At 37.3% G+C, this 27,309-nt stretch overlaps 1 protein-coding gene across 5 annotated transcripts in view; it reads left to right on the forward strand.

The window, feature by feature from the left end:
- LOC100556446 (proline-rich protein 5) overlaps positions 1-27,309 on the forward strand; it is a 224,284-nt gene that overhangs the window by 103,485 nt on the left and 93,490 nt on the right. For 3 of the 5 annotated variants that reach the window (XM_062981959.1, XM_062981961.1, XM_008111397.3), the window contains 8 exons: positions 7,881-8,001; positions 11,182-11,316; positions 12,910-12,997; positions 13,371-13,502; positions 18,450-18,536; positions 21,464-21,562; positions 22,206-22,316; positions 24,211-24,284. In XM_062981959.1, coding sequence (XP_062838029.1) covers positions 7,965-8,001; positions 11,182-11,316; positions 12,910-12,997; positions 13,371-13,502; positions 18,450-18,536; positions 21,464-21,562; positions 22,206-22,316; positions 24,211-24,284 — 763 coding nt within the window. In that variant the 5' untranslated portion in view covers positions 7,881-7,964. The remainder of the gene's footprint in view (positions 1-7,880; positions 8,002-11,181; positions 11,317-12,909; positions 12,998-13,370; positions 13,503-18,449; positions 18,537-21,463; positions 21,563-22,205; positions 22,317-24,210; positions 24,285-27,309) is intronic. The other 2 variants (XM_062981963.1, XM_062981960.1) reach the window with 1 other exon arrangement.

Raw genomic sequence — 27,309 nt, forward strand, 5'->3', positions numbered from 1 at the left:
GTTATATGGCATTGTGGGTTCAGATAACCCAGTCCAAAGCGGATATTGTGGATTATCTGCCTTGATATTCTGGGTTATATGGCTGTGTGGAAGGGCCCATAGAATCATAGAATAATAAGAGTTGGAAGAGACCACATGAGCCATCTAGTCCAAACCCCTGCCATGTAGGAAAAGGACAATCAAAGCAGCCTCGACAGCCATCCAGCTCTGTTTTAAAAGCCTCCAAGGAAGGAGCCTCCATCACACTCCAAGGCAGAGAGTTGCACTGGTGAACAGCTCTCAAAGAATCATAGAATAATAGAGTTGGAAGAGACCACATGGACCATCCAGTCCATCCCCCTGTCACTCAGGAAGAGCATAATCAAAGCAATCCCGGCAGATGGCCATCCAGCCCCCGTTTAGAGGTCTCCAAGGAAAAAGCCAAGGCAGAAAGTTCCACTGTTGAAGAGCTCATATGTTCAGAAAGTTCCTCCTAATCTTTAGGTGGAATCTCCTTTCCTTTCATTTGAACCCATCACTCCGAGTACTAGTTTCAAGGGCAACAGAAAACAAGCCTGCTCCCGCTTCCTTATGACATCCATTCACATATTTAAACATGGCAATCATGTCTCCTCTCATCCTTTTCTTCTGCAAGCTAAATATAATAATAAAATAATAAAACTTTATTTATATCCCTTACCTGCTGTATCTCCCTGAGGGGACTCAGGGTGGTTTTCAACAAAAGAATCACAAACAGTCAATGCCATAATAAACCAACAAAAACAAATAACCCAACCAAAGTTGGGTTCTGAAAGTGTCTTTAATTTTTTATTATTCTTTACGAAGAGCTAATTTATTTGAGCTTTAGAATCCCCTGTGAATCACTCTGCATTTTTTAATATGTGGTTGTGATGCACTGGACCGTTGTACAGTAGCTTGCCAGATTAATTAAATTAAAACTGCCATCTAAAAAAAAATGTTTCGGCCTAAGACCCAAAGCATAGTACCCATGGGATGTAATCTTGAGCATGAATTTAGCCTTACATAATTCTTTGTTGTTACTTCCTTTTACAGTCAGTTAATTTAATAGAAAGTAGATTTCATGATTGAACATTAATGTTTATTGTGAGTAGCAGCTAATAATCTTTAACCAGTAGATCTCTACACTATCCAAGCAGATATAAGATGTTGCTGTATCATGCAGTGTAGCCTATGGTTGCAGTATACAGCCAATACTATGTCAGCAGTGTTTGAGACAAGATCAATACAGCTACAAGAGGATCCTTGTAATCCACTTGTTTTTAGACTGGTCTAGATTAATTTTAAGTGTAATGAGTTAAACCCCTTTCATTCAAAACATAGATGATTTAAAATAAATAAGATCAGCCTAGTAAACAAGCATATTGACTTATTCCAGCATGACAAGGCAGAAAGGTTTATTAAACTGCAAGGAACACTGGTATTTTCCCTTGTCAGCATGTGCCACACAAGCATCATAGATGCCAAATTTTATTTTATTTATTTATTTACATCACTTTTACCCCGCCTTTCTCTCCGAGGAGACTCAACTTTTAAAAATGTGATAGTATAATATGATAGAGCTATGAAAATGTTAGAAGGGTAGGCGGACTAATGTAAATGTGAGCCAGTTTTTTGTGTCTTTACTAGGGTATAAAAAAAATACATGCATGCATTCACTTACTCGGATGCCGATCCATCCATTGCCCACTTCCAAGAACACCCCATCACCACTGTTTTCTCTCTGCACCCTAAATACAGAGAGAAAACAGTGGTGATGGGGTGTTCTTGGAAGTGGGCAGTGGATGGATGGGCATCCGAGTGAGTGAGTGCGTGCGTGCGTGCATGGATGAATGGGTTTTTGGGTGGGTAGGTGGATGGGCAAGTGAGGGAAGCGGCTAGGTGGGTCTATGAACAGGTGAGGGGATGGGTGTTTACAGCAGGGAGGCTGCCTTAATCAAGGGTGTGACTGTTAATGTGAGAAATCCTTAAATACCAATACCGGGACCCCGCAAATGGGGGTACGACTATTATGAAATGTCGACTATTATGTGATGAAATATGATAGTTAAAAGATTTCTTCAACACTTATACATTCTGACCTATAAATCCCTATATGGCTTGTGTCCATGTAGGGATTTATAAGACTGTGTCCCACTTTATGAACCACTACGATTATCTAGAAAAAGTATTTGCTCATCCCATCACCCGCTCAGGCTCATTTGGTGGGAACAAGCGAGAGGGCCTTGTCAGTGGCTGCTCTCAGACTCTGGAACTCTCCCAAGAGAGACAAGGATGGCCCTCGTCCTTGCTTGCCTTTCGTAGGCAGGTTAATAACATTCACCTACCATCAGGCATTTGTAAGCCAATGAGGGTCAAGCTTTTAAAGATGGCGTGATTGCTTTTAAACTGGGTTAATGTTTTAATACATTTTAATATTCAGTTATTTTAATAGCATAATGTAATTGTTTAATTTTATACTTACATGTATTCATTCACAATGTTTTAACTAATATTGTTTTATATTTCTTATTATCTACCTTGAATTCCTATATCAAGAGAAAGCCAGGATTAAAATATAGTAAGTAAGTAAGCAGGCGAGTAAATAAAACAGATTTCGGGACAATTAAATAGAATAAAGCTGTTTGGTTTTGGTGATAGCATATATTGGTTCTCTATCATGCTTTGACATTTGAAGTAGCAGCAAGTTTAATCTACCATATATGCCCGTGTATGTGTTGAGGGTAGGTTTTGGTGGCAAAATTATGGATTTTGTCTAACATTTTGTGACTTAGACACAAGTATACATGATAATACAACATGTGGCTGTATGGGTTGTAGGGATTATACTCCATCATGATGCTCTTTCATTCTGTCATTGCAATTGCTTAGTTTCAGTTTTTCTTTGTGGAGAATAAACTATCAAAAGCTTGTCTCCCTGAAGTTTATCTGCAGCCCTTCTAGACATTGTAAATTCAGTCTGACCAGTATCAAGGACTGACCATGTGACAAGTTTGTGTTTGTCTTAGAGTTGCTGTGATTTGTGAAATCAATGAAAACACCAAGCACTTTACAAGACTGAGATCCTTTTGATGCACACTAAGCAACACTGGCCCCTTCTACACTGCCAAATTATCAAAGCAGATAATCCACATTATTTGCTTTGAATTGGATTACACCGCCATATAATCCAGTCCAAAGCAAATATAATATGGATTTTATATGGCAGTGCAGAAGGGGCCACTGATGTGTGCAGTTTAGAGTCATTTATAGAAGTCAGTTTAAGATGTCTGTATTTGCCTGAATGTTAATTGTACACAGCAGCTCCTAAGAAAGATTTCTTTCTTGGTTCTGAGTAGTATATATTTCTTGCACATAAAGCAGAAATTCTCTTATTGTGTTGTCAAAGGCTTTCATGGCCGGAATCACTGGGTTGCTGTGAGTTTTCAAGGCTGTACGGCCATGTTGCAGAAGCATTCCCTCCTAACATTTTGCTCACATCTGTGGAAGCCATCCTCAGAGGTGTGAAGTCTGTTGGAAACTAGGCAAGTGGGTTTTATATATCTGGAAAGTTCAGATTGGGAGAAAGAACTCTTGTCTGTTTGAGGCAAGTGTGAATGTTGTAATTGATCACCTTGATTAGCACTTTATGGCCTTGCAGATTCAAAGCTTGGCTGCTTCCTGCCTGAGGGAGTCCTTTGTTGGGAAGTATTACCTGGCCCTAATTGTTTCATATCTGGAATTCCCCTGTTTTCAGAGTGTCGTTCTTTATTTACTGTCCTGATTTTAGAGGTTTTTTTAGTACTGGTAGCCAGATTTTGTTCATGTTCATGGTTTCCTCCTTTCTGTTGAAATTGTCTACATGCTTGTGGATTTCATGGCTTCTCAGTGTAGTCTTACACGGACAGTAAATAAAGAACAACACTCTGAAAACGGGAATTCCAGACATGAAACAGTCAGAGAGAATGCTTCTGGAACGTGGCCATACAGCCCAGAAAACTCACAGCAACCCAATTCTCTTATTGTTTGAACTCAGATGTTGAACAAATGAGACTGGGAGAAATTGGCTTTCCAAAAAATGATCAGTATATAAGCTGGAATGATATCACACAAAAGCTATCATCTTGACTTTCTCAAGGCTGCACCTCAATCCATCTCAGAAATTAACCTTTCTGTGTACTCCTCCATCCTATCTCTTATCACTGAAAAGAGATACCACCAAAATAAAAATCTAGTGTAAATCTTTTGAATAACATAAAACCTTTAGAAAGCTGCCTTCTATCTTTTCTCCCTGGTCTAATGTGAATTTTCAGCTTTTAGGGCTTAAGCCAGTTAAGTTAAAGTGCTTATTTCACTTGAAGTTACTGAAGTAGTTAGCTTCACTGTTTAAATTAATCTAAATATATAAAAGGGTAATGAAATTTCAGCCTAGGACAAAACAACAAAACTACACACCCCAGAAACACTAAACTTGGCAGCACAACCCCTCATCCATGCCTCTACGTTCATACAACAAAAAGCTCCAGCTACTCCAGAAAACGGCCAGGCTTTGAGACTGCAAGACTATTCACTGCTATTCCACCTGGCCAACAAAGGATTCCCATAAGCCACAGCAACGTGTGTAGGATTAACAGTAGTTGAGCAAAGCTAGTAGGATATAACAGTAGTTGAGCAAATCATAGCTGCAATTCCAAATACTCCCAATCCAAAATTGTGGCTGAGATAGTGACACCTTTCCTTTATGATGATTCAGTATACACAAACTTTGTTTCATTCACAAAATTATTAGGAATATTATGTATAAAATTACCTTTAGGCTATGTGTATACAGTGTATATGAAATATGAATGAATTTTGTGTTTAATGTTAAATTGTAGGACTGTATGCTAAATCTGTCATGGATTTAAGGCAATGTTCCTCCTTATCTTTTCTGAAACATTTGCATGCTTTTTTGTACACCCTAGTCCCATTTTCAGACATTTGTGTTCTTCATAGACTAAACTAAATGTCTGTTAATCATGCTTGAATGCTGGCTTGTGTATATATTTTATTTTTGTATTAGAATACACTGGTGTATTTTAATTACTGCTCCTAGTCTTGTTTTTATCCTCAATTTTGGGGAAACTAGTTTGAGGTGTATTCCCCATTTCTCTTGTGGGACCCTGGTTTTTCCTGTGGTGCTTTGTGAGTTTTGTTAATCTTGACTAAAGACTCATTTACATCAGGTAATATGTATTTGTCCAAGGACACATGATAATGGACATCACAGAAAAAATAATTCTCTATGTGCTGCATTGCAATTTCAATAATTAAAAATTAGCTGTCCAAAATGCTTGGGACTGGAAGTATTCCATATTTTGGGTTCTTATCAGATTTTGTTATACAGTGCTCCCTCACTACTTTGCGGTTCACTTTTTGCAAATTTGCTGTTTCGTGTTTTTCAATAAATTCTAAAAGACTATTATAAATCATAAAAATTACAATTCACAGCCTTAGGAAGGGAGGAAGGAGAAGCCAAAGGGAGAGAAAAGGAGCCCAAGTGGCAACGGCAGGAGAAGGAGGCGATTTATCAACACACGATTGGTTGATAAAGACTTAAAATAGTGTAGAACTACTAAAATAATGTATAAATATTAAAATAAATATAGTGTCCCTACTTCATGAATTTTCACTTATTGCGGGTGGTCCTGGAACCTAACCCCAGCGATAAGTGAGGGAACACTCTACATATATATGTGTGCATATATATATATATATATATATATATATATATATATATATATATGTAGAGAGAGAGGGAGAGTTGGACAATAAATTCATTTATATATCATATATATTTCAGACATAGTGTGAACGTAATTTTATACACAGTATTTTTTAATAATGTTGTGCATAAAAACAAATTTGTGTATGTTGAATTATCAGAAAATAAAAGTGTCACATTTATGGCTGAGCAGGGATTTGAGTCCTGGTGTTCAATGCACACACCACTACCCCCTCTGGCTCTTAGACTTTCCTACTTAAGCATGCAATATTATTTTAATGTGTGTGTGCATTTAAAATTAATAATCCTCTAATAATCATAGTTTCTTTCAAGATGGTAGCATACTTTCCATGTTAAAATAGTCTGATATTCTTAGAAGAGGTAAAGTATTATTCTTGTGGATGTATGAATCGCATTTTCTTTTGCTGATTCAGATCAATAGTTTCCATTTTAAATTTAAAGAAGAGGTACAGCTGACAGTTACAGGAACAAAGAGAAACATCAAAGAGTTAAAATGCACTGCAAAGAATTCTTTGGTTTTTCTTTTGCCTATTCATTGGTGCTGAATCATTTAAAACACATTGTTTTTGCAGTGTGTGTGTGTGTGTGTGTGTGTGTGTGTGTGTGTGTGTATATATATATATATATATATATATATATATATATATATATATATGGAGAGAGAGAGAGAGGCATGTAAAGTAATACTTTTTTCAAGTTGTCAAAAGATATCATAAAATTATATAAACTGGACTTCTTTTATAAGGCTACTAGATTTCTATTGTGAATGCACACAGAGAGACCAGCCTATAAGTAGTGAAGAAGAGGGTTTATTCTGGCAGTTCACTATAAAGTGTAATACTTACTGTCCAATGCTATTAAGGAGATTATGTTATCTCTTAGAAACAGAGAATACTGTGGTCAAGGGTAAATTAATTTCCTAGGGTACTACAATATTTTTTTTCTTGTAACTGCAAACTTTCTAATTGGAGCTTCTCAGGACTGAACACACTAAAAACCAGACAGATTATGTCTGTCCCCGATTTTATCTTTTTTCTTGATTTGTTTTCCCGGGAGTGGGGGGGATTGGAGGGGTATTGTTTACTAATGTTGGAAATGTATTGAAAAACCATATACGAGCTGATGTGGCATATATGCTAAGCTTGGAGAAGAAGGATTTACAGCTTTGGTGTTAGCATAGTCTGCAGGTGTTATTTAAAAAATGAAACAGATGCGGTGACTGAACAGCCATTAACTTCTGCAGGACTAGTTTGGTAGCGATCCAGGTTACATTTCCTGGTACATCACACATTTCTGAATGAGCTGGCAAGGTATCTCTACATAGTTCACTGTAACAATTCTGCTGTAAAGAGGCATGTAAGAATTCATCTTCTTAAGTCATTTTAGGCTCTGTGAAATATTTCATCTGACTTTTGAAAGTCATCTGATGGATGTTCAACAAATCACAACAGTATTCTCTGTGTATGCGTAGTTATGTGTACATACACATGCATATATTCCTTCTTTTAACTTTAAACTTCCATTCTATGTCTAACTTTTGATTTTAATATGTGTTTTATGGGAATATGTTTTCATATGTGTGTTTTACTTGCGTAGCCAAAAGTCAGTAGTGCAATTGATTTGTGTCTCTAGTGGTTTCTGGAAGCACAAGTGTAAGAATAGTTTTAAAAAAACAAAAAAAGTGTAAGAATAGTTACGTGGTGTCAAGGGTTGGGAATAAATAGAAACTATTGCACAGTAGAGCAGCATGATGTAGTGGAGCCCAGGGTTCAAATCCCAGCTCAGCCATGGATAGCAAACCCCTTTTGAACAAATCTTGCCAAGAAAATCCCATGATACTAGTTTCACCTTAGGGTCACTTGGAAATGATTCAAAGACACAGAGCAGCATATAAGAGGGCAGTAGTAATAGTGAATCTAATGGTAGGCTTTTCCTCCCAACTTATGTTAGGCTTCTGGGAAACTGGAACCAAAGTGGAGAATCTACATGCCATGAGGACCTTCCTTATGTAATCACAACAGCATAGGATTGGGATTGTGTCTTTACAATTATGCTGCAGAAAGACTCTTTATGATTCTAATTATTTCTTTTTTATAAGGGTTGTCTAAGGAACAAAGAGCAATCAGCACAGCAATCGGTAGACATCATTTAACTGCAGAAGCTGGTTTTGTGTACGGAAAGCATGTCTGCAATTGATTTTGAAACGTTAGCTGAGATAGGTAAATATGTCCAATAATGCCCATCAAGGGATATCTTTTATATATTTCCAGGTGGTTTAGAAAGGATTTTTTAAAATGAAAAACTTTTGCCAGAATTGTGTAATATATTTGAGTTACAACCACCGCACTGACGTGTACCTTATTATCAAAAGCTATTAAGGTTGAAGGTTAGTTTAATACACACAGTTTATGTGAATTACTGGTATGTGCTTCCTGTGAAATTCTGGGCTATTGGAATATTGCTATCATTGCATATTGCCGCACAAATGGGAGTCATTACTCTACACAGACAAGTATTGAATGAGGCTAGAGGCTGCCTGATTGTATGTTATCTTTTGAAGACGTGTCAGCAAACGTAACCATATGGCCATCTCATTAGGAGACCATCATTTTGAAAAATCAATTTTAGCATATAATAATATAGAAGTGTGATTTTGAAGGATAGGTAGTTGGAAATGTATTGTATTTGTTGTACATCACACACACTGCTACTAGATACATATAAATTATTCAGTGTAACAAAAGCTTCTATAGGCATGAGATAATGGGATCATAGTGTGATATTAAATGTGTGGGACAAGTAACAGCATGTTGCCATCTTCTTCACGTCCTTCCTGTGAGCTTCCAAAACATCTGTAAAGAAAGCTTTACTCCTTAGGTTCTTAACATATGAATAGTTCCTTAATCGTTCAGTTAAGGCAGTATTACAGACATTAATCTCTAAACTACTTTATATACTTCTGTATATATAAAAAAAGAATGGACAAAAAAATCCCACCTCTCCCCCAAAACCTGAGTTTACTTATACATGAGACAATGCTGGAATAGGGCCCCAGCACAAACACACTGACTAAGTATTATAGGCAGGGGGGAAGGGTTCCCTCCCTTGCCCAAACCAAAAAAAGAAAGGTAACCCCCCCCCCCCCCCCCGACTTATTTTTCAGCCCGAATGGTTTTCATCAGCAATGTGGGAGAGCCTGAAAAGGCTTTTTATGTAGAAAAACTGATGTTTCATTTTTAATAGTGGCTTTCAATAAAAATCCCCTATTAAAATGTCAACTGCACATCTTTTTGCAAAGAAACTTATGCAGGAAGCTTTTATTAATAGAGACAGATTGTTTTCCTTTATCTTCTCTCCCCACCACCTCCCCCCCTCCCCAGGCTACGTTTCTATTCTTTTCCATCATGAATACTTCTTTCCCTATCTGTATTTCTGTAGATGTAGACATTTTAAGATCAGCAATGGCATTATCTCCCTTCCCATTGTAACCCCTCAAATAGATTGTTTCCTTCTTTTTAGCTTTTCCTAAAAATGCATTTTTTAAAAGGAAAGGAAAATATTTGTTACATCTGCCAAAGTTCTCCCCACAACCTATCCACGAGTGAATGAAAAATCCATAATTTTGACTCCAAAATCTACTTTCAACGTACACACACGGTCAAACTATACATGAGTAAATATGGAAATAACAATAGATTTTCATCACACATAGTAGGTAAAGGTAAAGCTTTTCCTCTGACATTAAGTCTAGTCATAAAAAGGAAAGTATGGTATATAATATGTAAGTACTATGTTGGTAATGTAATATTATCTTCTATATAAACAACTTTTAGTGGCACTTGTTATACAAGCTGCAAAAGTAGGGGATTATGGTGTCGTATTAACATCAATCTAAACTGGATGTTTTCTGACATTAAGTCTAGTCATGTCTGACCCTGACAGTTGTTGCTCATCTCCATTTCTAAGCTGAAGCGCCGACATTGTCTGTAGACACCTCCAAGGTCATGTGGCCGGCATGACTGCATGGAGTGCCGTTTTCTTCCCACCAGAGCAGTACCTATTGATCTACTTACACGTGCATGTTTTCACACTGCTAGGTTGGCAAAAGCTGGGGCTAACAGTGGGAGCTCACCTGGCTCCCTAGATTTGAACCGCCAACCTTTCGGTCAGCAAGTTCAGTAGCCCAGCAGTTTAATCTGCTGCCCCACGAAGGGCTCCCATGCTTAGTACCTGACTTAATTTTGCCAGTAGAATGTTACTAAATGCATGTAAAATTTATCCCATGTTTTCTGTTATCTACAGAAAGCTTTAACTTATATGCGATGCCCTGTATTTTATACACCAGAAAATTGGCATCATTACATTTTAAAACATAATATTGGTATAACTAGCTGTTAAACAAAAAATTAATTTTTTCTCAGATTGTTTGCCCCATCCTTTAAATATTCCAACTAATTAACTCACACATTGAAAAATAAAATATTAATAGTTTCACTAATTATTCCAATAATTTCCTTCCATACATTTATTTCATTTTCATAATTTGGGATTGTCCATTGAACTAGATATGCAGCAGTACAGGACATACAAAAAGACATTAGAATTCACTGCTGTATAATTTGGTGATTGGCTGTGGTTTAGATAGCTTGGGCAGCTTCATTATCTAGCAGTATTTTTTTGTAAGTAACTTCCAACCAGAAAAACTAAAAGTATACTCAGGATCAGAGAGTATATACCAAGGTACTGGGGAGCATACACAGGAGCAGAGCAGTTGCCGGCATGCTCTGGATGTGGGTTTCCCAGAGATATTTACATGTTGGATATTGGACATAAAATTCTGAACTAGAAGTGCTTGGTGTTCTTAACAACAACAACAACAACAATAAATTGTATTTGTTACCTACCTCTCTTAATCACTGGAGGTGGGGTACAACAGATTCAAAACATATAAACATAAAATTCATACAATAAAATACATAGATAAAAATACACATCGTTATAAAAAGATACACCAAACACAGGGTATAAAATCAACATATAGCAGTAACAGAATGCAAATTCAAAACTCATGATTCAGGGTTGACTGGGTAGGCTTGCTGGAAGAGATAGTTACACTTAACAGTTACACTGGAGTTATTTCAATTATTATTATTATTATTATTATTATTTTATTCTTACACCCCACCACCATCTTCTTGAAGGGACTTGGGGCGGCTTACAAATGGGACAAATACATAAAAGCAAACACAATCAATAAAACAAAACACATTAAAAAAGAGCAGCATAAAATATAATAACCAAAATTAAACACTAAACAGAAGAGCTTGTGTTTTGGTTTTAATTAGGAAAAATGGTCCAGAGAATTCAGTAAATGTTCTTTGATTTTTGTTTTGCCACAGAATTACAGAAAGATGAAGCAGAAAATGCAGCTATGGGTGAAAGCTCATTTGTATCTATACCAAGCAAAGATGATCAAGTGAGCATGACTCACCCCTATTATGATGTTGCAAGGCACAATATCATTCACTTTGCAGGTGAGTTTGCTGAAAATTTGTTTGGTATTTTCTTTTTCTTAACGTTGTGCCTCTGCTTTATGTCATTATACCCAGTAATGGTTTTGTATTTAATAAGAATTAGTCACAAAGATTGATAAAGACTATTACTTTTAGTTATAAGACACGTGTTTAAACTTGAAGCCTGTATGTCACAATAAAACCTATGGCTGGAAACTTCGATCAGGCCTTTGGGCTTTTCCAGACTAGTTTCTTACATCTGCTGCTTTGAGAATTGAAATATAGAGAATGCTACTAGTGTGTGTGATTAAATGACACTTAACCTTTTCAGAAATAGATCTCTCTCCAGTTAAATAAAATTATGCTGTTACATCCATTATATGATAAGTGGTGTCCACTTACCTAGAAATGAAAATGATGTGCATCGTGATGCTATTCATGCAAAATTTATATAGATATAATTCTCCTTTAACAGATTCAAAAATATGCACTTTTATTAGGTTTTTAGAACAGCCAATTCCTATCATACGTATTAAAAATGTAACTGTCCAAAAGCTGTGCTTATACTATTTTTTTTCCTACAGAGAGGTATATTTTCAAATGTTTGTACTTATGTTACGTAGTTCCACAGTTTAACAGATTTTGAATTGTTCACTAAAACATTCATCTTGTTGAACACACTGCCAGCTTGCTGTGACATTCCATTCACACTTTCAGCTTTAATATTTTCCTAGATTGAAATCAGTTTAATTGTATTGATTTCTGTCATTAACATTTATGATTGATTTACACAAAAGAAAACACTGTAGTGAGGGCCTTTCAAAGTGTGAAATGTAAGAAATTAAGATTTAACTAAACATAAGGTATATAATGGGACTTTCTTTTTTCATGTGTCATAGACATTTAATTAAGGCATTAGGCCTGAAGAAGAGCTGGAGATATGAGTTATGTACTTCCCATATCCCAGAGCAACATCTGTGAGAAAATTCTTCTGTGGAATTGAATTTGTACCTCTATATTTAAGAACAATTTTCCACCAAAATTTAAGATTGGCATATTTTAAGGTATATTCCTCCTATGCATACAATGCCTCATTGATTTTGGTTTTTTCGGTGCCCAAAAAACCCTAGTATCTCTGTTTCAATCTGATACTAGAAGTGAGGACATTGAATCAATAGCTTTAACTTGCAGAGCAAAGCAATCCAGTGAGCAACAAAAATAGAAATATGTCATAAGGCTGAGATGAAACATGGCCCTTTTATAATACAAGTTCTTAAAGTTTCTAAGATATGCGTGCACTAACACCCTCCTTCCATCCATACCTCTCTGCTTCCTTTATCCTTCTCTCTGTGCCTCTTATCTATATTCATTCCATTTCCCCCTTTCTTCCCTCCTTCCTGCGCTCTCCTTCCTTTCTCTCTAGGTCATAAAAGTCTTTCTCCTTGAACCTTTTCCCCACTTCCCGCAATTTCCTATCTAAAACCCCTGCTGCGCTGCAGTTTTGACTGGCAGAGAACTTCAGCTTTCTTTTCAACTCTGCCAATTCCCCCTTCTTTTCTCTCTTAACTTTCTTTGGCTTTCTTAGTAAAATTCCATTCTCTTCATTCTCTTCAGGTGATGACAGGTTGGGCAGAAAAGTGATAGCTTTCAGTTGCTGCCGTATGCCTCCTTCCTACCAGCTTAATCATAGTCGGCTATTAGAGTAAGTCATCCTCTCTTAACTTGTATGTCTTCCTGTTGGGGAAATGTTCAGTCAGGCCTGATCTGTCTTCTACATCCTATGGATAGACTTGAAACAAAGGTGATGTATTAGTTGGTAAATAAATAATAACATGTCACACTTTGTCCGCCTCATGCTGTTCCATGTATTGGAATTATCTCTGGATGAGCTTGCAACACTGTCAGTGCTTTTAGAGGTGGGCAAGCATATGTATTTGACACATTGGGTCTAAATGTTCATGCACAATTAAACATCAAAACATGCTGTTAGGTAACTGGACATCACCAAACATATATTCAGTATAATGAATGCATGAAAATACATTGCAAGTTGATTTGTGGCTTCTCTTTTTCAGATATTTAAAGTATACGCTGGATCAGTATGTGGAAAATGACTACACGGTTGTCTACTTTCACTATGGTCTGAACAGTCAGAATAAACCTTCCTTGGGCTGGTTGCAAAGTGCCTACAAGCAATTTGACAGGAAGTAGGTTTTCTTAATCCCGGTAAAGTCATTGTTCTTAAAGCACCATTCAGCCAAAAAGAACTTTCCATTCAGAATTGATCACATGTGAATCCTTTCATTCATTTTATGTTGCACAAGACAGATTTTTATTGTCACAGTAACCTTGTTACCACAGTAACCTTGCAAATAAATGCAAAATCAGAAATATAATGAGTGAGCTTCACAGCTGTGTGGTTTAGGAACTTAATCCAGATCCAGCATCTAGCCACACGTCAATTTCTCTAGTTTGTCAAAGAGATAAAGAGTTAATAGAAGAAGGAGAAACCTCAACATATACATACCTTTTTAAAGGATCACTTTAAAATAAATCTACATTCTAGTTTGCATGTTCTGGACTTGTAACTATTATTTATATTGTTTCTGGGATAAGGTATAGAGAACTGTTATCCAGATTAAACCATATGCTATCTGGAAAATTGATTAGAAACAGAATTGCCAGATTAAACTGGAGGAAAGTGCCTTTTTCTCTTTGCATAATGTGTAATACTGAAGGTTTTTCTTGTCCAATATATATACACTTAGTGCACCAGATGATGTCTTGGAATCTTTTGAGAAAATTCCAATTTCTCTTCTATGTTACTGGATGAGATAGCATCATGCTATTAATACATCTATCCTGAATTTTTCTGCTGCTGGTGGTAATGAATTCACTCAGAGACTGCTCTGATTTAGCTGTTCTACAGATGATGCTAAGCAAGTAATGTTCTAGAACTGCCTGCCTACTGTGAGTGACTTGGAGGAAGAAGGAACATGAAAAGTCTTGTAAGAATAAGATATATTCTCAGATTTCTTACCCCTCTTTTTTTGGGTTAATCTATACAGGCAGTTCCCCAAGTTATGAACAAGATGGTTTCTGTGAGTTTGTTCTTAAGTTGAATTTGTATGTAAGTCGGAATAGGTACACTTTTAAAGTGTAACTCTAGCCATATATATTTGGTTAGGATAGGGAAGGGTGATGTTTGTTTTGCTGTCTGTGCCTCTTTTCAGAAGATTTCACCTCATTTTCTGTCATTGTGACAGTTGGATTTTGAACAATTTGGCTTGTTGTGGAAACAAGGATTGATGATAAGGCTTCAGTGGGGACACATTTTCCCAATGATAACTCTTTTAGGAGTGAATTTCCCTTCCAAGGGATAGATTTCTCTCGCTTCCTGTTGTCTCACCCCTGTTCTCAACTATAAGTGGTTTGTAAGTCAGATGTTTATAACTTGGGGCAGACTGTGCATTAAGGTTTGCCATATGTTGGCCTGCTGAAAAAATCCAATCCTCAAGCTGTGTTACCTTCAACTGTTGTACAGGTCAGTTACAAATTCATATAGTTCTGTCCAGTGTGCATGTTGCTTAGCATAACAAAAATGGCAAAAGTCTGAATTTAGACTGTCACTATTTCTTTAGACTGGAGATTCTTAACTTTTCTTAACCCTTTTGCCAGTCAAATAAAAACCACAGACCCCTTCTCAGAATGTAGCGAAATATAGTTTTATCAACATAGACATGTCTTTACATTAAATTTTAGGATTATTAAAAACAAGTTTTATAGCTTCTCTACAATTTCAATACCTGTTATTTTAACATTGTGTCACACTGGTTGAAACTGTCATTTTCAGCAAACATTTAGCAATTCAGTTTTTCCACTGTCATAAAACCACCTCCGCCATCCTTACAAACCTTTTTGCAGGAAGTTATCCACTGTACCTAGAATATGCTACATCAAAATAATAATAATAATAATAATAATAATAATAATAATAATAATTAGAAAAACAAGAAAACTGATGACAATCCACTACTCATTATACCCGCATAGTGATGTCGACATACTTTACCTGCCCAGAAAATCAGGAGACAGAGGGCTTTTGCAAGTGAAACAAATGGTGGAAGAAGAGAAATGCTCTGGCAGATTATGTGAAAGGCAGTCAAGAACCAACATTGAGGGAAATCAATAGTAGTAAACTGCTTCAAGTGCAAAAGACAAAAAGTGAATACCGTAAAAACATAATTCAGAGCGGAAGAGAAAACTGGCAAAAGAAGGCTTTCCACAGACAGTTCCTGGGAAAAATGGAGAGCCAAATTGACCAAAAAAAACAAAACAAAACATGGATGTGGCTCACAAATGGAACTTTGAAAAAGGAGACGGAGGGCCTGATTCTGGCAGCCCAAGAACTAGCCATTAGAACCAATGCCATCAAAGCCAAAATTGAAAAGTCGACAACAGATCCCAAATGTAGACTCTGCAAAGAAGCAGATGAAACAATAGATCACATCCTCAGCTGCTGCAAGAAGATTACACAGACAGACTACAAGCAGAGGCATAACACCGTTGCTCAGATGATTCATTGGAATTTGTGCCACAAATACCATCTGCCTGCGACAAAGAACTGGTGGGATCACAAGCTGGAAAAAGTTACAGAGAATGAATATGTCAAGCTACTCTGGGACTTCCGAATTCAGACAAACAGAGTTTTGGAGCACAATACTCCTGACCTCATGATCATGTTAAAAAACAAAGTATGGTTTGTCAATGTAGCAATCCCAGGTGACAGCAGGATTAAGGAGAAACAACTGGAAAAGCTGACACAATATGAGGATTTAAAGATCGAATTACAAAGACTCTGGCACAAGCCAGTCAAGGTGGTCCTAGTGGTGATCGGCACACTGGGTGCAGTGCCTAAAGACCTTGGCCTGCACTTAAACACAATTGGTGCTGATAAAATTGCCACCTGCCAGCTGCAGAAGGCCACCTTACTGGGATATGCGCGCATTATTCATCAGTGTATCGGTACATCACACAGCCCTAGACACTTGGGAAGTGTCCGACGTGTGATTCGATACAACAGCCAGCAGAGTGTCTGCTGTAGACTCATCTTGTTGTGTTTCAAATAATAGTAATAATAATAAATAGTAATAATAACTAAAACCAATGCAATACAAATAAAACCTAAAAAATATAAACATTTAAATGGAATTAAATATAAAGAGTATTACAAATAAACAGTTAAACCTCTTTAAACAAATTGAAAACCTATTCATAGCTAAAACCACAGCACCCCCTGACTTGATCTTTAAAAACTCCTTTAAAAGCCTGCCTGAATGAAAAGATTTTAGCCTGTCGCTGGAATAATAGCAGACAGGGAGGTGAATTATACTAAGTCCACACTATACTATATATTAATGAACATATCACACATGCATCAATGCATCACCACAAGAATAATGTTTATAAATGCATAAAATGAAATTACATGGGAATCAACTGCATGTATTAAAATACAGTTACTAAAATAAAAAGTGGTATAGTATTATACATAGGTGCTTAATACATTTAAGCCAAAATTTAAAATTAACTGTTGCAAGAAAAGTAATTATCTTGGGACAAAAGCTACAAAAACAAAAAAGCTAAACATTGAATAAAATAGCCGGAATCATCTAGTTGAATGTGGCTGAATCCTATGCAGCCCTTTGGACAGTCTGTTGTTACCATTGGTAACTCTCCTAGAAAGGCAGTTAGATGTATCATTGCTCACCAAAACTGACTGCAGCAGTGGATCCCAGAACAATAAAGAAGCTAAAGATCTAGTGGTGTGAACTTCTGGGCTTTGAAGCTTACTCATCCACATAGTAGAAGTTGCATAAGTAATGTAATGTTGTGATTAAGAAACTGAACTATACGTTCGGAGGCCCCCACTTTCTTTTTTGTTTGTCCTGGGATTTCTGCTGATATCTATTCCCCACCTAGTCCCTCCTGTGTGTAAAAGTATAATAATTTTCATTGTTTAAAGCACTTCAATTACTTGATATTTTTCCAACGCTTGTGTAAATTCAGTGTTACAGGAATAACAATACTGGCTTATATCTGAATGTGTGACAGTGCATTTCCATGGTCGAAACTAGAATTGAATTCTAGTCTCCAGAGTCCTAGTCCTACTCTAAAACCAGTTGTCAGGATGCAAAAGCCCAGCATTCACCTAGCTGACCTGTTCACATCCTGCCAGAACAATGGGGGAGGGAGATAGCCTGAATGATAAGAACCATTTGGCTAGGAGGATTGATTTATGGCCTGCTCTGGTTTTCAAGCATGGGAAGGAACTATTGGACAGAGAGGTGTGAATGTGGAAAGAGGGGCCGTGGGGGAAGGAGTAGTTTGATATACTGGAGGGTTGGCGGGAAAGAGTTAGTGCTAGCTTTGTGGTCGTACTGGCAAGACGGATTTCAATAAAGAGTTTCCATGGAACTATCTGTGTGAGCCCTGCATTGTGTCCTATAGCTTCCAAGGACTGACACCAGTACACCATGCTGGCTCTCTCCTAAATACTGTGAATCCCTCCCAAATGCTGTGGCTATATCTCAAATAAGACATATTGTTGGTTCATCAAGAAAATGTATTAAATGACCTATTTACAACATTCAGACACTACAGTGATTCAATATCTGTTTGGACAAATCCCTCCAAGTATCTTTAGAACTACAAATCAAAGTATTAGAAACAAATACTTCAGACAGATTTCAAAATGTTCCTTCATTTTTGAAGCAGAAAATAATGAAATGTTGAATCAAATAATAACTTTCTTGTACTTGGTTTCCAAAGTCTTTTCTCTTTTTTACTTTCTCTATTTCCCACACTCTTTCTGTCATTTAGAGGTGTTTTTTCCCTTCATTATGATACCCACAGAACAATTCAGATAGTTGTTTGTACGTAATATAATAGCCGTATAATCTTTGTCGACTTCAGTTCCATCAGAACTGACCATTTCCTCTTTTCATTTTACATTCAATTTCCTAGGAACTAGATGTACTCGAAAGGAATGCTATATTATGTTTCAGTAATAAAAAGTTTATTCATTCAATTGCAGCTCCTCTGCACTGCAACATGTAGCATTCAATTTAACAATTTAATTTTCTTTTCTTCAGGTATAAGAAAAATCTGAAAGCAGTCTATATTGTACATCCAACCAATTTCATAAAAATTATTTGGAACATCTTTAAACCTCTAATCAGGTACATAGTGATAACAGAAAACAATTTTGTGTTGCGCTGAAGGGCAGTTTATAGCTTTCTTTTTTGCTGTGAAATGGATTTTTAGAAACATCTGCATTACAGAAGATGCAAGATGATAATTACATTTTCTTTTTCTTCTTTTGCCTTCTGTTCTCTTCTGAGTTCTAACTCAACCCAATAATGACAAACAGGATATTTTGCCTGCATTATCTATTATTCCCTGTTCTTAAGCACTTGCTTGAGAGTCAGTCTTGCTTTACTTTTGTGGAGTTGTTCTTAAGATTGCAGTCATAGAACGCAAAGCCCTCTAAGCAGGCTCCATGCCCATTCTGTGCTGAGACCTGGTTTGACTAAGAGATTAAGTGTGTGATAAGAAATCTCTGAGCCAATGTTCAGCCTGCAGGAGAGAAGGTTGAGAGAAGACATGAAAGCCATATTTGAAAGGATTCTATAAGGAAGAGGGAGCAGGCTTTTTTTCTACTGCCCTTGAAACTGGGGCTAAAAGCCATGGGTTCAAATGACAGGAAAGGAGATTCCACCTGAACATTAGGACTGTAAGAGCTGTTCAACAGTGGGACTCTGCCTCAGAGTGTAGTGGAGGCTCCTTCCTTGGAGGCTTTTAAATATAGAAGCTGGGTGGCATTCTGTTGGGAGTTCTTTGATTGTGCTTTTCTTGCATAAAAGGCGGTTGGACTGGATGGTCCATGTATTCTCTTCCAAGTCTATGATTCTATGAAAAAATACAATTCACTGGTCAATAATAGGCAATGATTATTGTATTAAAGATAATGGTGGTAGTACTGGATTGTTGGCCCTCATCCCCCAGCAAGTCACAGATTGCCCAAACACCAGTTGCGGAGGCTCTTCCAGGATTTTCCAGCTCTCCAGAGTATGGTGCCTGGAAGGCTGTTACAGAGACGATTAGATTCTCCACTCACTTACACAGGGCTGTGCTTTCATAGTAGCAAATAGTTGATCCTGGCTACTGCTCTTTTATTTCAGTCTAGGCCAGCCACATGCAATTTAAGGAAGTAAGCTGTGTTGACGACCTCCTGGATGGTATATTTTGTGAGATGAGAGTGAGTGCCAAGAGGATGTAGCCAAGACAAGTTGCTGTTACAGCAGTGTCAAAAAAAGATAGCCCTTCGTTCTTTATTTGGTTTCTAGCAGCATATTGATCAGCAATCCACATGTGGATTTTCATGTGGATGCAGCACAGTTTGACAGAGGAACAGGTGGACGAGGTCTTGTTTCATCCCACTCCCCCTGAAGCTCATTTGTAGTTTTTCTGTAGTTCAGTCCCTCTACCATCGATCTGTCTGGATCTGCTCTTAACAATGCGAGACATATGTGCTTCTATAACCATATTTTCCACGATTGGGATCCAGGCAGGATCTTGCATATACTTTTCTTTCGGAGTTCCCTTTCCTCCCCGAATTTGGAAAATATTTTTCTTCCATACCAATTGAAGCAACAAAACCAGGAGATATTTTGTACTAGCTTCTGTATGTATTAATGCTAAGACAGCACATTTTACAGAACAGAATTCCCTTCTGAATTGAATAGAAAATTCTCTAGGTTGTATTAATTGTATTTAGTAAGTTCTCTAAAGGCATGTGTAATATAACCTGATTTGAGGGGGAGCACCTCGTTAGCTGTCATAAATGCTTAATTGAACATAGAAGAGTGTGCTTGAATGCCTAACTGGATTTATACACACTGAGTATCAAATGTGTTAGTTCTGGAAAAGTGCTTCCTTTCTAGCAGGAACTAGTTTTTCTGATTAATCAATTATTTCTAATTAAAGAATGAAATTTACCTACTTTTATAGCAGTTTTCCACTAGAGGGATTCTATTTATACACAGTTAGGTTTTTCGGTGTTATTCTGTATAATAAAGACACTCCTTCTATCATGCAGAATTTAGAATATTAGGTGTTGAAATTTACTGCGAAAGACAAAAAATCCAACTGACAAAAATGTAACTCCCCAGGGATTTCATTTTACCTCTGTTTTTTGTACACTGAATCACTAGTGTCAGATGCCCCTTTAAAGGGGGGAAAGAGAAGATTGAATTTTATGCAAGAGTTGCACTCTAAGAAAGAACTGATACTGCAACTCTGAGTCACACCCCTCTAGTAGTAGGCAGGTAATGAAACCATATGGACATGAGGATAATGAGATTTCTTCCCCTTTGCAATCTTGCCGTTCTGGGAAATGAGTTTGGCCATGTTTACAGAGGTGGGAGCCATTTAAATCATATTTATCATGCCATTCCTACAAAGGGACACAAGAAAACAAGAACCAGACAACAGGAAACCAATTCCTAGGCTGTTGTGGGTATGATATATTGAGTCTGTGGCTGGATCTACACTGTCATATAATGCAGTTTCAGAATGTGGATTAGCTGCATTGAACTGGACTACATGTAGATTCATATCATCTAGTTCAATGCATTTAATCCATGCTCTGAAACTGCATTATATTGCAGTGTAGATCCAGCCTGTGAACTTTCGTAATGTGTGATTTCATCCTTTCATGCAAAGCAATACTCAAACTGCTTTGCCAGCAAGTTGAGGCAAGGAAGCTGACTATTGGGATAACATTTAGCCAAATATACTGTTTCATACATTCTAATGCTGCATTAAAGTAATGCTTTGGTGGAGTTCTCAAAACAATGGGCTCCATATGTATGCAGACAGAAGCTACATTCAGATAGAATACAGTCATTTTTATTGAAATTAGATTCTAGGACAGTATGTATATGTTTGATGGTATGAAAATGAATGTGTTTTGTGTCATGGCTGCTTCAATCACAGTCCAATTAAATTGTATTGATATTTGGATTTTGTAATATAAAGAAAGCATTTCAGGAGATGAAAGCATACATTTCATTCTGTCCTAAATAAGTTTTCCTGTATTTTAAAGTCACAAGTTTGGGAAGAAGGTCATCTATCTGAATTATTTAAGTGACCTGAGAGACCACCTTAAATATGAGCAGCTGAAAATCCCTGAAGAGGTTATTTGGTATGTAATACATTGAAAGATTGCAGTAGTTTCTTTCCTGCATAAGTGATTTTATATGAAAAGGTTTTCCTTTATTACTCTACAGATTACTCTACATTTTTTCTGTTTTTTCTGATTACTCATTGCTAGCATTTGGGCATGGGGCTTTCCTGGACATTTTGTAAAGCAGATTAGGCCACAGGTTTCCTATTATTTCTCTATAGTCAGAGAAACATGGCGGAATCGCAGCCATGTGTACTTTCCCTTGTTCTTTGAAAAGGTCAGAAGGATTAGTTCTAACATTTATAAGAGATGTAAATTTTTAGAAATTAAGCAGAGGGAATAATATATAATCTAGATTTTCCAACATATACTGGTAGTTGGAGCTATAGAGATGTAATATTTTTTGTCAGAATAGCAGAAATGTTTTCATTTTCCACAATTGTAGGACCATAAGAAATGTATTTTTGCTCTCTGTTGAGCAGCTGCAGGACACACTATTTTGTACACTTTTGAGCCACATAGAAGAGGGAGAAATGCAAGTGGTACATTTTGATGATACATAAAGAGATTCTTGATCTGAATGAATTAACTTTGCGGATTTGAGCTAAAATTCTTTGTGTCTTCTGAAAAAAACTTGAATTGAGTTATTTTTTTCCACTAGGCATGATAAAAAACTTCGGACTAAACAAAAGACAAAACCACCTGCCACAGTGAAGATTCCTCCACCAAGGCCCCCGCTCCCAACCCAACAGTTTGGAGTCAGCCTCCAATAGTAAGCCTCACAATTTCACAGCAAGCTGGGGGGGGGGGGGGCATTGAGTTGCAGTGATGGAAGAGAACAGCAAAGGGGTTACGGAAGAATACTACATACAATATGTCAGCTATCAGGATACCTTATGTACAGACCTGGAAGAGTAATTTTATTCCTACTAAAGAAATTGATTACTCAAGCTTAATGATTTATCTGAGATAGATACACTTCCTGTTCTGATTATAGAAAAAATATTAATGTATTTCTTCAATTATAAGATGCCATTGATTGGAAGACATACTCTTTCATTACCACCACCATCAGCTAAAATACCTGTGATTTTAAGTTGCACCTCGTTTTTAGAGATTTGTATAGGCAAAAATGTGATTTAGAATTGAAGAAATACAATAGTATAACTTAAAATACATATATGAAGTGTAATTTGCTGATAAAATAGGGAGAGGTAGTATTAAAGAGTTAAATTACTTGGAAATCATCTTTGTTCTGTGCCTTTCTTTTATTCTTTCATAGTATATAGTGATATGTGTTGTAAATTTTGCATGCTCAACTTTTGTATTGTGCATGTTTGTTTGTTACATGTGTTATTCAATTTGTATTTTACATAGTTCTTAATTTTAAAAAATATTAGCTCTAATTACACCTTCACAGTGACTTTTGTAATCCAAATGTTAACAGATATAAAGCTTGCATCAAATGGAATCTCCAGATCAGGCATGGCCCGGGGCCAATTGTGGCCCGTGTTCAAATTTCCACTGCCCCGCAGACTCTGCCATAAAATTAATAGTATCTGGCCCACCAGCACTGTTGACCACAGTAAAAAATACACATGTACTAAAAAGCTATTTTACTCTTGCCGTGGGCCCCTTATGTGATCTTTTCCAGCCCATTTGTTAAATGGCGACTGTAACTAAAAGGGAAAGTTGAAATCAAGAGCCACCACTCCCAGGACAAGTGGAAATTGGAGTATTTTTTCACTAAAATATGAGAGTGTCTGCCTAATTTGCAAAGAGGCTGGCTGTTTTCAAGAAATTCACTATCAAGAGGCACTACCAATGAAACATGTGAACTATGATAAGCTAACTGGGAATTGAAGCAACTGGAAGCTGTTTTAACGGCACAGTAGCACTTTTTCACAAGAGCCAGTGAGTCAAATGAAAAAGCCACAAAGGCAAACTACAAGGTGGCAATGCTGATTGCCAAGTACTGCAAACTTTTCACTGAGGGCGAATTTATTAAAGACTACGTGATGAAAATGGTGGAGCAAGAATTTGCCAATGTTTTCATGGCTTGTAACACTGACACGGAGAATTGAAGACATTTTATCTGATATTAAGAGACAGGTAAAAGGAGTGGAGTTTGACTTTTTTTTGTTAGCCTGTGACGAAAGCACGGCTGCATCTAACATTGCTCAATTCCTAATTTTTTTGAGAGGAGTGGACAATGAAATGACTGCAAATGACTGTAGAATAAAGTCCCTAAGTCCTCTACTGAGAAACACTTGAGTGTTGCCATGGGTGATGTAGGCCAATTTCTCATTTCATAGTGACTTAAATGCACCCCAAGCTCTCCTATTATTGCATATTACAGAGCAATAGCAGTATTAAGGGCAACGTATTTTCCCCAGAAACTTGTTCATCAGCTGTGCCTTCTCCAGACCTCAAGATTCAGCTGTGCTGGATTTACCTATGAATTCTAGAGATGGGATCTTGTTTATGGGCAGACCTGAAAATATGAATAGCTATAACTGGACAAGATGGTGCTTGGAGGTGTCCTACATTTCCTGAAATAGCCAATCAGTTGGTGAATGTTCAAGGATGATCTGACTGTAAAAGAAGATGGTGTGCTGTGGCAATCTAAGTCTATCTAATCCAATCGCATTTTATTTTCTCAACAGCCTCTCACTTAAAAACAAAGGTGAAGTAATCCCACCAGTAATGAAGCACACAGTAGCTTATTTGAATCAAAAAGGTGAGATTTTACTTCCATTTTAAATAAATAATACAATCTTAGTTTCAGGGTAAAGAGTGGCACAACTGTATGTAGAGACAAATTTCAGCCTTCACATTGGATGTGGAAATGCAAATCAACAGCAACAGAGATCCTACCGTTTCACACCAAGTAGCTGTAGACAGCATGGACTTTTCTTTCTTTAAACTACCAAAAGTAGTTTATGCCCTACTTTTCAAGGAGAGACAGGTGAACAAAAAATAAAAGACCTGATGAGACCCCGCCCATAGCTGAATTAAGCCTTAGAATGAAGCATGCAGAGTAAATAGCTGTTGGGCTTTCTAACAGCCAATGCAGGCATACTGAGCAATCTGTTACTCAGTCCTATATGCAATCCTGGTACCTCAGGCTTGTGTCACTTGTTTGGAAGCACTCTCATGGCTGGATAGTCCCAACTGTTAACCACATCCGAGCCAACCACTGCAGGAGCTGATTCTAGAAGTCATGAAAGGACAGAGAGTTGTTAATTAATGCATGTATCATCACATTTTAATTGCCAGATTAGGAAATTGTGGGTGTCTCTGCCTTAGAAACCTAAACAAATTCAGCAACTTTGACTACTGTACACAAAAGTGGGAGATTTGCATCTACTCCTTAGTTTTATGTAATAAAATGTCTTGGGTTCATCATATGCAAAATTGGTGTGCTGCAGAGAAATCTAGACACCCATTCACTGGTTTGCTAGCTTTGCATCTCTCACTGAACATCAAGATAACCAATGTATTCTACCAGCAGGTATAAACCAATCCCTCTGCAACGCCAGCAATGCAGCTTAATGGTGTAATGCTAGAAAATGTTGACCATTTCTGTTACCCAGACAGTCATCTCTCTACAAAAGTCAAGTCAACATTGATGCTGAAATACAACATTGGCCAAACTCTGTGAGCCTAATATTTTTTTGAATGAAGCAGTGAGTGTTTTAAGATTGGGACAGTCATAGACATACCAAAATGCTTGTTTGTAAAACTATTGTCCTTCCAACTCTTTTGTCTGCAAAACAATGACCATCTACAAATCTTGACTTCTGGAAAGATTTCATCAGTGTTGCCTTTGAAAAATCCTGCAAATCTCTTAGGAAGACAGGCAGACAAATTTCAGCGTTCTGGAAGAAGCAGAGACCACTAGCACTGAAGTGATGATCCTCTGCCATCAACTTCGCTGGACCGGACACATTGTCTGAATGCCTGATCACCATCTTCCAAATTAGTTACTTTGTTCTCATCTTAAGAATGGAAAACAGAGTGTTGGTGGACAACAGATAAATGTTGAAATAGAAATGGCACAATGGATTAAACACTTGTATCGGCTGAACTGCTGACCTGAAGGTTGGCGATTTGAATTCACAAGACAGGGTGAGCTCCTGTCTGTCAGCCCTAGCTTCCCATCTGGGGACATGAGAGAAGCCTCCCAGCGGAATGGCAACACATCCAGGCGTCCCTTGGGCAATGTCTTTGTAGACGGCTGATTCTCTTACATCAGAAGCGACATGTACAAGTTCCAGTACTCAATGTACGCATTGTATTTACATTCATCTGCTTCAAAATAATGTTATGCATCAGTATGCACACAGTGAGGTTTTGCTTTCAGGTCAGAAAATAGCCAGTGAACTTCGCTTCACAAAGTGTTTCATTGATTTTTAAGAACGTTCAGTAAAAATGAGTGATAAACATTGCCTTTAGAATAGAAATGTGTGACTTTGTGCTACTAATACTTGTTTAAAAAAGATGTTTATGTGTTTATATATATATTTAGAATATCAGGAAGTAGGCAACCCTCTCCTAGTGCCTACTCTCCTCGTGCTCTCTCTCTCCCTCCCTCTTGCTCTCAAATATGGCTATTATAGTCAACAATTTCACGACAGTGTACAGTAAAATCAGTTTAGAACAGTTCAAAGTTAGAATAATTTTAAGTGTTAAAATGGTTTAGTATTCTAACACAAGGAACCAGTGTGGTTTGAGCATTGGACTAAGACTCTAGAGACTAGGATTCAAATTTCTGCTTGACCATCAAAACACACTGGGTGACCTTGAGCAAGTCATACGCTCTCAGTTTCAGAGGAAGACAAAGACAAACCCCTTTTATACAAATTGGAAACCAGTTGAGGGCACACAACAACAAAACAATACAAAATCATGTAAATCATACTGCATTCTTAAATTAGATAAAATGAATTAAACTCTGAAGTTTTTCACAATTTCTCCCCTGCTTCTCTAAGCCTGGGAAAAGCACGCTGGCTTCCCAAGTCTCAGAGAAGGAGAAACACAGAGCTGGTGAGAACACTTTGTGCCTCAGCCCTCCTCTCAGCTTGGGGACATGGCAGGCCGCTGCATCTGCATGCGTAGAAGGAGGGCTGAGGCAAGCGCGGGCCTGAGAGAAGATCCACAGGCCTGGGTTTGCCAATGCCTGGTCTATCTCTTATAATGAGTCAGTTTAACTCTCTTTGCTAGGAAAACTGAATTACTGTGTTGAAATATGATGCATGTTTAAAAAGCGTGTCATCAACATGAAATTTTTGGAAAGCTCTGGTCTATTCCAAGATTGGACACATTTCAAGATGATGCTAATAAAAACATAGGTTTTACCTGAATTTCATATGCCTGCAACTATCGTTAAACACTGCTCTGTCATCAAGATTGGCATAAACTTAGCAGTGTCAACATTTTGTGTTACAGAATAGCTAGAGTGAGAAAGATGTGAATCTCAAACATTAGTTTGAGACAAGCACAGCTGGTGTCTGTAATTCAGATTAATGTCTTCAATTAACGCATGCTGCAAGTCAATAAACTAAAGTGTTCTGGAGGAATCCAAACGAAAACCTAAGGTGGTAAAAGGAAATATTTATTATAAAGCACTTTGCACAAGGAGAACCCCATTCTAAAGATCGTTTACAGTTAAATAAACCTCCATAAACCAAACGATTAACAGTTTGGTAATCTGTCTAGAGTAAAAACCAAACAAACAAATGTGAAAATAAGGGCAAACACTG

The sequence above is a fragment of the Anolis carolinensis genome, chromosome 5 (assembly GCF_035594765.1).
Source record: "Anolis carolinensis isolate JA03-04 chromosome 5, rAnoCar3.1.pri, whole genome shotgun sequence".
In the NCBI taxonomy this organism is placed as follows: domain Eukaryota; kingdom Metazoa; phylum Chordata; class Lepidosauria; order Squamata; family Dactyloidae; genus Anolis; species Anolis carolinensis.